Source organism: Labrus bergylta, chromosome 5 (assembly GCF_963930695.1).
Source record: "Labrus bergylta chromosome 5, fLabBer1.1, whole genome shotgun sequence".
NCBI lineage: Eukaryota > Metazoa > Chordata > Actinopteri > Labriformes > Labridae > Labrus > Labrus bergylta.
The window spans coordinates 14705905-14718361 of record NC_089199.1 but is presented as its reverse complement, the minus strand read 5'-3'; the positions used below and the strand labels follow the sequence as shown (position 1 = coordinate 14718361).

At 40.4% G+C, this 12457-nt stretch overlaps 1 protein-coding gene across 2 annotated transcripts in view; it reads left to right on the top strand.

Moving 5' to 3' along the window:
• Positions 1-12457, top strand: part of dip2bb (disco-interacting protein 2 homolog Bb) — a 42220-nt gene that overhangs the window by 3725 nt on the left and 26038 nt on the right. For both annotated transcript variants that reach the window (XM_065954936.1, XM_065954935.1), the window contains exons 2-3: positions 11060-11131; positions 11969-12121. In XM_065954936.1, the coding sequence (XP_065811008.1) occupies positions 11060-11131; positions 11969-12121 (225 nt within the window). The remainder of the gene's footprint in view (positions 1-11059; positions 11132-11968; positions 12122-12457) is intronic.

The window sequence follows — 12457 nt, the reverse complement described above, 5'->3', positions numbered from 1 at the left end:
TAACAGTAGGCAGTTTAAGGTCTGAATCTCTGCCAAAACTTGGTGCATAATGCTAACAATAACAACGTGCTAACGTGCTTCTTTTTTTAGCAGGTGTCATTACACCTGCTAAAAAAAAGAAGCACGTTAGCTTTGTTACAATGCTCATAATTGTATTTCAGCGTTTTAAGATTTACTTTTATTGATCCCCGCAAGGGGAAATTTCAGTTTTTACACTCTGTAGTCATGCAACACACACATAGGCTGAAGTATATACACACATGCACACAAACAGGATCCTATGGACATGCACTAATGGAGAGATGTCAGAGTGACGGAGCGCTCCTGAGCTGGTGGTGGGGAGGGGGTTTGGAGACTTGCTCAAGGGCACCTCGGCAGTGCTCGGGAGGTGATCTGGCACCTCTCCAGCTACCAGACCAACTTCCATACTTGGTCCGCACCGGGACTTGAACCGGCAACCCTCCGGTTCCCAACCCAAGTCCCTACAGACTGAGATACTGCCGCCCACAATATTGAGCTAGGAGACCAAGGCATTCTAACGTTTTGCTAATAAGCAAGGAACACAAAAAACATCTGGCGCTGACCATTGCCTCACCTCCTGTCTGCGTTTTCACAGGGGAGATGCACGTTTTCATCTCAGCAGCCTGCTTCATACTGAGAGAGCAAGAGAGAGAAGTGACAGATTATGGTCCTGCCTGTGACTCTCAATCTAGGTCACAGAGCATCAGGGGGCAACACGCCTGGCTCATTTAGCCTGTGAGTCACACAGGGCCAAGCATGCTGCTGGGGATCTCTCCCTCTCCCATCCACCATGACACCACAACTGTCACATTACTTTTACCACTATTACCTTTATTTACGTTTAAATGCCTCAGAGCAAAAACAATGCATAAGCTTCTCTTATCCTAGCCCATGTGTTTCTCATGATGTTTCCAAATATATAAAATCATACATTATCATGTAACAGATTTACACTGATGTTTATCTTGTAAACTCAAAGAGGAGGTCACAGGACATTTTTTTGGAACCCTTGTCTCATGTGGATTAGTTTTATACTTTATAAAGTTAAATTTTTGGGGCGGATTTTTGCTTCATTTGATTGGACAGTTGAAGAGAGACAGGAAACTTTGGGAGGAGAGAGTGGGGGGTGATTTGAACCTGCGACTGCTGCAGTCTCTGTTCACATAGCACATGTCATACCCACTTGGCTATCAGGCACCCTTAGATTTATCCTTGTGCACTAGTGACTATTTATGGCAACTGGATTGTGTAAGTTGGATCTATAAAAACAGTCAGCTGATTGATCAATATAAAATTAAGTTGATGTTTTTTCATAAACTCATGTTATAAACTCAAAATTGTTCAGTGTTTAAAATTTCTAACAACAAACCTTTCGGCCTTTCAATTGTGCAGATTTGAGGCCCTTAATCTTAAATGTGATAGGGAGATTTAAACTGGAAAAAAAATCAGAAAAAGAAACCGTGTTACATCTCGAAATGGTAAACAACTTTTGCAACATAGTCTTTATTACATTCTTGCCAAATAGCACATCATTCCATAGAAAATGTTCTAATTTAAATTTCTGGCTTTGTACTGGGAAATTTGGCGATTTGATAATGATTTTATCACTGTTTTTTGACATTTACATTATACAATATAACATACAATATTTACAATGGAATTCCAGAAAAATAAAGAATAAAAAAACATACATTTTAAAATTCCAAAATTGTAAATAGTATTTAAGGAACTGTGAAACAATCCACAGGTTATCAGTAATGAATATAATTTCTAGTTGCAGCCCTAGAGGAAAGTAGGAAAATGGAAAGGAAAGGAAAATGCCGCCAAGTGAAAAGATGCGACTCACTGATGTGTCTTTAATAGTTTAGCAACAATGGAGGGCTCTAGGAGAGAGGAATGTTATATAACCTTTGGTACACAGACACACCATCTAAGGATAACTTCAGTGCTGTTTTTCTATTTTCATGAGATAGAGGGAAATATATAAGATACATCTCTTGGTGCTGATTTGCTGAAAAGAACACTGAGAGTGTGTGTTAACATGTGATTGGTCTGCTTATGTGTACAGTAGTTCTTGCAGTATTGACAGGGACCGGTAGGGAGTGGATTTATCTATTTAAAAAATGATTTACTGTTTCAGAGGAGTCATACGCAGATCTCCAAACACACACTTGGTTTTCTGACAAAAAGGGGGAACTCTGCTGCGACACATGTCACACAGAAACACGACAACAGGATTATTTTTTTTTTTACAATTTTGATTATATAACACCCTTTAATTTTAATTTTATCATGCACCCACTCACACATAAAACAGGGTGCATTTGGAAAAAGACTGAATAATTTAGATGAGACTGCAGCACAAACACAATTGGCTGGAGAGCTGAACCATCTCACTTTCATGTCCACAGTGAACTGCAGGTGGTCTCATAACCTCTGCTGACTCTCAAGTTGAGCTTCACTAAACCTTGTGGTAACTGAGAACCAGCCTGTCTCTCATCTGTTGTTTGACTTCTGTGTCTAGTATTAAGAAGTAACACAGCAGAGAGAAATGTCAGAGAGGAGTAACTATTACTCAGGTCACTGTGCAGTTCACTGAATTATTAAAAAGTGCCAAGTGGAAGGAGCTGCAGTCAGACTGCATGCAGCACATGCTTCCATTTAAAGGAAGAATGTGCTCAAAAGTTGAGCAGAAATCAAGTATATTCTATGTATATGTCTCTCTGAGTCATGACTCTCTATGAGTGAGAAGAGTCCTGCTGGCTGTATTGTTCTCGGCTCAGTGTTTACATGGACGGGACGGCCGGCTCTTCCCCTGCATATAAAGCTGTTTTAGTCGAGGACTAGGGAAAAGAAGAAGAATATACTCACTGCTTATTTGGATGTTACGTAAGTGTGTTTACATCACGGACACTCAGTGTCAATACACAGTATGTGCAATGTGAAGCTTTGAGTTAACCAAAGTTTGCTGACATTAGCCTGCTAACACAACAATGCAGGCTAAAAGAGATTGCAGCCCCAGCAAAGGACAATTTTGTCCGCCGCTTGCAATAGCTGGTGCTTAATTATGGTGCGTTCTAATTGACAGAACGCAAGTGGAGGGGGGTTGGAGGTGTGACACTGGAGGAGAGCAGAGGCTTCAGAATAGCGGAGATGTCACTGTACAGAAGTTTGTTTTGGTTTAATACTGGTGCTCAAGGGCTACTGGATGAAAAAGTCTTCCTTTAATCCAACTTTTTTGAGCTGACTTTTCCTTTTCTACTCATTGTCAAAATCTTACTTTGTTCTGTTTGAATAAATTAACAAGGTCCTGATTATTTATGTCTTTTTTACTCTGTATGTGAATTATATTCAATGAATCTAATAAATAGATTGTGCTATGTTAAGGCTCCTGTGAGGATTTTTTTTTAGCTAGATTCTAAACAGACTGACATTAGGATTGATTCCTCTTTGAGTGACAAAAGCAAACAACAGCATAAAGCATGAAGATAGATTATTTTTACATAGTTGTTTTTTTAATATGTGAAACCACTGCCGCGGGGTTAGGTGTCAGACAAAGTGATTCACAGCACACTGAAGACACAAACATCTTTTTACATTTTCCAAAGAATCCTAGTGATTGATACATTTGCCTGTTAAGAAAAAGCAGGATAAGAGTTTCATCAGAGAACAGTACTCTCAAATGCAAAGAATGAAATCTGCAAAGAAATCAGCACAGTGCTTTGCCCTCTGTATCATCACCATGGTTTTACCTCTCATATTCCCTCATGCAGTCCCACATGGGCCTGGTTGCTATGGACACAACCCATTTTGTGCCCCCATGCCCTGCCCCCAGTACCCCACTGCTTACACACACACTTTCACTTTGTAAATTTTCCATAAACCCTCCCCAGATTAGACGGGCCATATGTTAGCAACACATACAGTAATACAATTGAATGCACTGCTGAGCTGTTGAAACCATCACAGAGGAAAACATGAGGTCTGTAAAAGCATGTCCCAACGTGTCGCCAAGGCTGCTTCAAATGTGCAGAAGTGTGTTTTTTTTCTTTTCCCAATATGGAGGGCAAAAATTGTGAATTTTATAATTCACCAAACACTGAAGAAGCAGAGGATTTTCTGGCACAACTTCACCAACTACCAAGGTGCATGAAGGGTGAAAGGCTTAGAAAGGCGTCGGTCTAATTTGTTAATAAAGTTGACCTTACTACAAGTGTTGCTGGAGCTTTTTGACCTCCCATAATTCAGCAAACATTAATGAAAGCATTTCAGGGTTTCCAGGCAGTCTATCCGCATGTATCAGCTCAGGTAGTCTTTGTACAAAGGATGTAATCGAATGGAATTCAGGTATAAACTAAATAGAAGAAATATTTATAATAGAAGTAACTTTTTATTTTATTTTAGAGTCTTTAACTTGCACCAATTGTAGATTTAACTGCCGTAATGCTCAACGTTCTCACTTTGGGAGGGGTTGGCAGGTCCTGCTGGACTCTGTGGTCCTGTGTTAAAGTTATTTTTATGGACCACACAGCACATCTTAAGTGGTGCTCCATTCAAAGACCCTGACAGCATACTGGACTCCTCAAACAGATATGAAAAAAAAAATCCTGTAGTAATAGTGTATTTTTTTCACTATATCCATTTCCTAGACTTATTTGATTGCCCTTCCTGTTTTAGATTAAATGCATTATTGATAGAATGTACTGTTACACCTTTCCGTTCACTTTTGTGAATGTCTTTTTTTTTCTCTTTTATGTTCTCTCAATTTTTTTAAATAAATTCTGTTGCATTATTAACTGTCTTTCTAAAGTGGCTGGGCTGGGTCTGCTGGTATTGTAGACCTGTCTGCAAGGCGCTCTGTTGTATTGAAAGTGGATGTTGGCTGCTCAGAACCTGACTTGACTCGACTTGACTGCAGCATCTGCTCACCAGATAACCTTCAGAGGCAGTGCCAAGAAATTAAAGTCTAGTCAACTTTCAGGCGTAAATATACACCTCTTTTTATGTTAACATGTAATTTGATGTTTAGTAATGGAAAAATTGGCATGGCATCGGCCTGCATTATGTCATAGTTATAATGGCTTATTCACGGTGTACCTGAACATAAATCCCACAGGACATGCTCTTGTTTGGTGTTAATATAACAGCGTTGCCCCTAAGTGTTGAAGTGTGTGAAGAGTAGTGTGTCAGGTTTGTCAGCTCTCAGCAACACTCTCCTCTTTCCTTCTTGTGCCATGTGCACACAGAGAAAAAAAGTTGAGGTTGAAACAGGAGGTGGAAATGATCCCCAAACGTCCTTCTTTTGTGTTAACTCGCTGCTCTCCTTTGCTCATCTGCTTTATAACCCCTGTAATTACTTCTCTTGGCCCTTAAGGGGGTGTGTGTGTGTGTGTGTGTGTGTGTGTGTGTGTGTGTGTGTGTGTGTGTGTGTGTGTGTGTGTGTGTGTGTGTGTGTGTGTGTGTGTGTGTGTGTGTGTGTGTGTGTGTGTGTGTGTGTGTGTGTGTGTGTGTGTGTGTGTGTGTGTGTGTGTGTGTGTGTGTGTGTGTGTGTGTCACTCCCTGTTGGAGTTCAGTTTAACTGTGAAGTGAAACGTGATTCACTCTGTTACCTGAGTTGCCACACCTTGCCTGCTCTTCCAGCGAGCAAGATTTGAGACCTGCACAAAAACATGTGCATGTGCATGTGCTTGTGCGTGTGTGTGTGTAGAAGCCTTTTGCACTACCCAATTCCTGTTATACCCGATTCATTGTCTGAGTCAATGTAAGTGTGGCGGAAGCAGAATGTGTACTGTCAGTAGTTAATAGTTTAAATTAGTTTTTTGAGACGTTTGCTTCTGCAGATCTTTTACTTTCACAAAGGAGACTCAATTGAATCATAAGATTGGGATATTATCTACTGTGTATATATATATATATATATATATATATAGAAGGTATTCATAAAAATTCGTTGTCATATTCAACATCAAAGCTTGAATAAAGAGCTGGAACAAACTAATCCTTAATCCTTATGAAGAATCTTGGTACAAGTACAAGATAAGTGGAGCCTCAGGGATATATCAACGGGGAGAAATGATCGGCTGATAGATGGACTTCACAAATGTAGCAGATTCAGCATCACTTATTTTCTAATTATATCTTTTAGTTTGTCCTATCATAGTTTATCCTGCGAAGTGTGCTTCCGCTACAAACATGGAAGCCCTTTTTTAGATTGAAATTCTGCAACACCGTAACCAAGTTCAGCCAATGACATTATGCCTTTGTGCTCCTAAGAAATAATATTTGTGTCCCAGTGTGTGATTTCAAATTGCTTCATGGTGTTGCGGAGGCGTGAGAGGAAGGGCGTGTAATCACACAGTGGGGGCTTCACAAACACACACACACACACCCAGACATGCATGCACACACACACAGCTCTGTTCTGTCTTGCGAGCTCCGAGGTGATGCATTGCCATTGTCTCCCCCCATTACCCCTCTATTACTGCCTTCGATAGCATCAGTGAAGAGATGACCATTCCACCTCAGTGTGTTACATATTGCACATGATGTGTAACAGGGGCGTAAATAGTGTGGCTATAATTTACTTCACTTGACACTCAGCACTGTCTGCAGGACATGTCACAGAGAATCACCGCAAAGTCACAGTATTACATTTTCTTTAGTAAAGTTGTTTGTTTTTAGAACACTCCTCTCTAAATTGTGATGTCAAATTTTTTTATCTGCCATCATGAGATGAGATGAGATGAGATGAGATGAGATGAGATTCAACTTTATTGTCATTACACATATACAAGTATAGAGTAACGAAATGAGGTTTGGCATCTCACCAGAAGTGCAAATAAGCAGAAAGTGCAAGAGTCTGTGCTATGTACAGTAATTACAAAATTTACAGTTGTAGACTAAAAAAAGTGAATTATTAGGTATATATGGATGGCTGGATTAATGGGACGCTATAAATATAAATAAATGCTATAAATATAAGTGTAATATAGTCAGTGATTTGTTTTATTACTAAAATTGGCATCTTCACAGACTTTGTGAAGTTGTAGAAATAAGACACCATTCCCAATCTAAAGTTACCTCAGAGGATATTAGAGTTAAGATTGCATATGTTTTGATAACGGTCTCTTCTGCTACGTTTTATTGTTCTAAGCACAATCAACCTGTGTTCTCCTGTTGTTTCCTCACTTGCAGTAGTGTGTGCACTTTGAACTGTTGGCTCCACCAAACAGCAAGTACAAACATGCTTCAAAACCCACTTGTCACGATACCACATAGATACAGTACTACGTTTTACTTGTCAAACTCTATTAAAAATGAGCATCGGCTTTTATTTCAGAACAGCCGGTTATACTGAAAATGTTATACACAACAAACTTTAGCTCATATCAGCTAATGCACAAATGGAACAATACCACACAGAAGGGGCCACATGTCTTTCAGTAGCCTACCTAATGTAAGCCTGTTGCTCTACCAAAGTCTACATTTGAACTGCCTTGGTTTATTACAATGTGAAGATCTGATAAAAAAAAAAGAAATGAGGTGTTGTCACAGTGCCCTACATTCCAGTGTCTTATCTTCAAACCACCTTTGGAGTTGCCTGTTTTCAGTGAAATAACAGATGGAAGCCCCTGTTGACCCTACAATATTTTGATGTGTTTGGGATCCTTTTCAGTCAGCAGGTGTTTGACATGTGTTTACAGTGTTTTCCCTGAGCAGTCGAGCGAGAAAGATGAGATGAAGAAGAGGAAAAGAAAAGTAGGGAAAGAGAATAGAGGTCGGTAGCTAATTACTATTCAGCCTGTGGGGTAGAAGGAGAAAGTAGTCTTGCTGCAATTCAAGTAATCCGAGGCCAGCGAGAGTGAGAGTGTATGAGGAGGCAGGGCTTTGATGTATCCGTTGCCAGCTTGTGAGAATAAAACACACACCTTTTGAAATTAAGGAGGTGAGCTTGTGCAGCTTTGTGTCGAGAACTGGCCAGCGTAATGGTTTGATGGTTACCACCTCCATTTCATCAGACATGACTGGGTCACTGTGAGAAAGTGGATTAATTGTGAGGGTAAGCCTCAGCAGAGCTGTATCCTGCCTCTTAAACAGATATCTTTGAATGTTTAAACTGTAAACACCTCTGGAAGGGCTTGGACTGTCTTGCACCATGCCCAACTGTTTATAGTCAGAGGGCAGAACAAACACCTAGCTGCAGGAGTGTCACCCACCAGAGGGAGGGGTTACTTCCCTTTGTGACATCACAAAGGGAAAATCTCCAAACGTCCTGTTTGAACACTTATTTTCTCAGAAGTAGAGCAGGCTAAAGAGGAAGAGGATGGACTTTTATCATAATTGGGGGTTTGTGGACAGGCTAGGGACACATATTAGTGTTAGAAAACTATGTTAAAGTGTATTGTAAGTGTACCTTTAAGGTTTTTGGCGAATAACAGTGAACATGGTAATATAGTAAAAAAAAAAAAGGGTTGACAGTAGAAGCCTACTACTATAAGAGTGGAAATGTAAAAGAAATTCACATATGTATTTGTATAGGAATATGCAATGTGATAGTTTCGACTTTTTCAAATATAGCTTTTAACTATTCAGCTTCCACTGCTGACCGTTGAGTCTGTTGATTTAAGTATGAGAAAACCTAAACAGATGAGTTTAAAATCATCCAGATGGAAGAGTGATTACTTGGACTTTCATTTAATGCCACGCCAGCCCCTCCCCCACAGCTGACTCCATTCCTCTCATGCAATTGCTCCCTCTCTGTGTTTTCTGCAGAGAAACAGCCTGTTCACATGAGCTAAAAATAAATCATGTGACTGAGCCAGGCCAACTGTACCGTTCATGCATTACTTATGGACGTGTTTGCCTTTCTTCCATTTTTTTTCTCCGTAGCAGAAAGAAAAATAGAGCTCTCCCACGGAGTTGATATTGTGTTCGAGTGAGCTCTCAGGGGATGTCCTCTGAACGTGAGCTCTATCATTTTAGTTAGCTATTGATGTTAACTTGTCAACCCTACTGTGGTGATTGTGCATTTTGATGAATACAGCTGGTTTGTTATAGCTTGTCATTGAACTGTGATGTATGCAAAGATGTTTAGGTTTAAATGTAGCTGTTTGATCAGTACAAATGTAGAGTTGGATCTGTGCATTGAGTATGGAGATGATACTCCTGCATTATCAGAGTAATGATTCAACATTGATTTTGAAATATTAGAGATTGAGACTTTGGGTTTATCCTGGTTAAGTAGTTGTACATGGGCCAAAAACTGTAAACACACTACAGCAGCCCAAAACAAAATAAATCTCTGCAAAATGGTGTTCTTAAAATGTACCAGAGGAACAGTGATAATCAGACATTATTAGAGTCTATCCAGGCCTCTCCAAGATATACAACAAACAGGTTTGTTTGTTTGGACTAAGCATTGTTATACGTGCAGAGAATCTCAGAGAAAGTTGCTGCACCTTTCAGCAATTGTTCTTTGGCAGTTGCTGCATGTTTGCCTTTTAAGTGATGAATTCATTGAATAATGACATTGTTCATCTCACAAATCGTATTTCAACGAGTCATAGTTTTTAAAATCATAACCATTCATAGTACTAACAGGGGTATTGACTTAGTTTGAATGTATTGCTGAGATCCGGGAACATGGCAGAGCTAAAAGGAGGTTTAACACAGTCAGTAATCTGAAAGGTTTTATGTATAAAGTGGTTTAAAATATAAACTGTTGAGGTTAAAGATTCAATCTTGGCCTGGGAAACAGAAGTTTGTCCCGAAGCAGGGGTTCCCAAACTTTTCAGCTCACGACCCCCAAAATAAAGGTGCCAGAGACTAAGGACCCCCCCACTGTCCCTGGAGGTGGTTAAGGCATATAACGCACACACACACACACACACACACACACACACACACACACACACACACACACACACACACACACACACACACACACACACACACACACACACACACACACACACACACACACAGAAAAAACAGATAACCAGTCACACAGAGGTTAGAAAGGGACTTATTGAATGAATCACCACAGTTTGACCACAGTAACTAGAATAACAAATGCAGTTTTTCCTGATTGATTTTTAATAAATGTCTGAAAATCAGGCTGCTTTTTCCCACAGAGAAAGTTGTGTGAGGAAGTCAGTGCGTTGCTTGAGGGCCAGCAGGGAGCTTCGTCAGCCTGTGTTGTGTCTGGTGGAATAGAGGGAGATGCAGATGGGCTTTCGGCACGGGGATAGGAGGTTTTTCAAAGGGTCATTTTGCTGTTCCACCACTTGTGACTCAAGACTCCTTTCTTATGTGCTCTGGATGCACGGTCACTCACCTTTGCCATCCCTCCCTCTCTTTATCTTTCTCATTTTCATGCATCTGTGTTTCTCTCCGCAGCTCTCTGAATCATCTCTGAAATCTCTCACCCACGCTTCCTTATGTTTCCAAATTTAGTCCTGTTAGTTATGTTTTTTCCTTCGTGTCATCTCGAAGCTGGAACTGAGCCACATCTTCCACGCCCTCAGTCATCTCTGGAGATTACTGCAGCACTGTGTGCATCCATCTGTGTCCCTATCGTCTCCTTTTACTTGCCTCTATCTTCTCCTTTGCTCTTTCATCCTTTAGTGTTGGAAGAATGGGAAAGACCCCAAACACACATGGTTCAGAAATGCACAATCCATTACTAAACAATCTAGAGTTGACACCGTCTTGTTACTGTGTCCACTTTGACCAGAACATCAGAGTCATTTAGGTGGGGTGGAAAATGGCCTAGCGGTAAGATTGCTGTCCATGTGCAGAGGCTGGAGTTTTCCAAGCAGCCAGCCCGGGTTCGAGTCGGATCCTTGGTACCTTTCCCCCATTTCCCACTCTAGTCCCTCTCTCTTCTTATAAAGGGACAAAAGCCGAACATACTTTTTAAAAAGAGTCATTTAGATGGGTGTTTTGCCACTTGAGGAAAATGTTTGCTGTTTAATTACGTTATCTGTTATCATGCTTGGATTTTGATTGAAGTCCCTCATTCCTTTATCTCTTCCAGGTGATATTACACAGAAGGGCTATGAGAAGAAAAGGACCAAACTTCTGGCTCCTTACATCAACCATACTCCAGGTAATGATTCATCATTCCTTTTATTGAACAACACAAACACAAGGGCATATCCCCTGACTCGCAGAACATAATCTTTGTTTCATGAAAATATGATTTGGATTGATTTTCTGTCTTATAAACAGTGACCGCCTTTCTTTCACTTTCACAGATGTTTTATACATTTTATTTCCACATGTTCTTGTATTGTGGTTTATTTCCCAAAATGTTGATAACATAACTGCATTGTAGCATAACTGAGTAGTAAAAAAAAAAGTGATGTCAAATGCATCAAAAGTTTTTTTCTGTAGATGCAACTTGCTTGAAAATTCCCAACACTGCCTCCTAGTGGCACCATCTTTGTGCTAATTTCCATTTGTCCCACTGACGGTGGAGAACAGATTGTAAATTGTAAGCTGTAGGCCTATAGAAAAAAAAGTATTTAACAGAAAGTGATTCAGCTTGTGGAGAAATGGATAGCTGATCAACCAAGAGTTAGTGAAAGTTATTAAAAACATTTTGATGGTGTGAAAATGTTTCCTGTTACTCATTGTGTGACACTGAATGTAAATCTGACAATGTCATTGGGAAGAATTTCACTTGTCCACAATAGCTGTTGATGTTTGATATTTGTTTATATTACTCTTAGCTGACAGGAGGGTACATGTTGGCCTGTTAAATATGAAGTAGGCTAAATATGATTTTATTTGTTATTGTTCTGATATTTCGCACATGTTATCATAATAGTCAACTTTCATCTTCTCTCTGAAAAAGAGGTTAATATGTTGACAAGATAATAAACACGACTTCGATTTTTAAAATTCAATTTCTGAATGCATGTTTGTCGTGTTTATTTGACAGTGGAGCCGCCCCGTCAGAATGACGTGCTGCCTCCCGCTCCCAGTTCCTCTTCCAGCCACGCCCCTCCCCCCTCCAGCTCATCCCGTTACCGGGAACGCCGCTCACGCAGGACACATCGGGGCGGAGGAACCAGGGATGACCGCTACAGATCAGGTAAGAAGAACTCCAAAACAGAAAAACAAAGAAAACCGTATCAGGGAAAGATACTGCATTCACCTTTAATGGACTAATCACTCAGTTTCATCTTCTATCTCTGCAGCTCATTCATTAGCTTACATGAGTTTCACTTGTTAAGCTCCAACACTGAGCTGTTTCAAAGGGACCAATTAAGTAAAAGTGTGTGTGTGTGTTTGTGTGTGTGGGGTGCTGAGACAGACGACTGTGCAGTCCTGCAGCTGGGGAGCCCCTCAGTGAGGACCCCTGCTCTGTGAAAGCAGAGTGATGTCACTGACTGGCTATGTGTGAGGAGAACAGGGGCAACAGTGATGT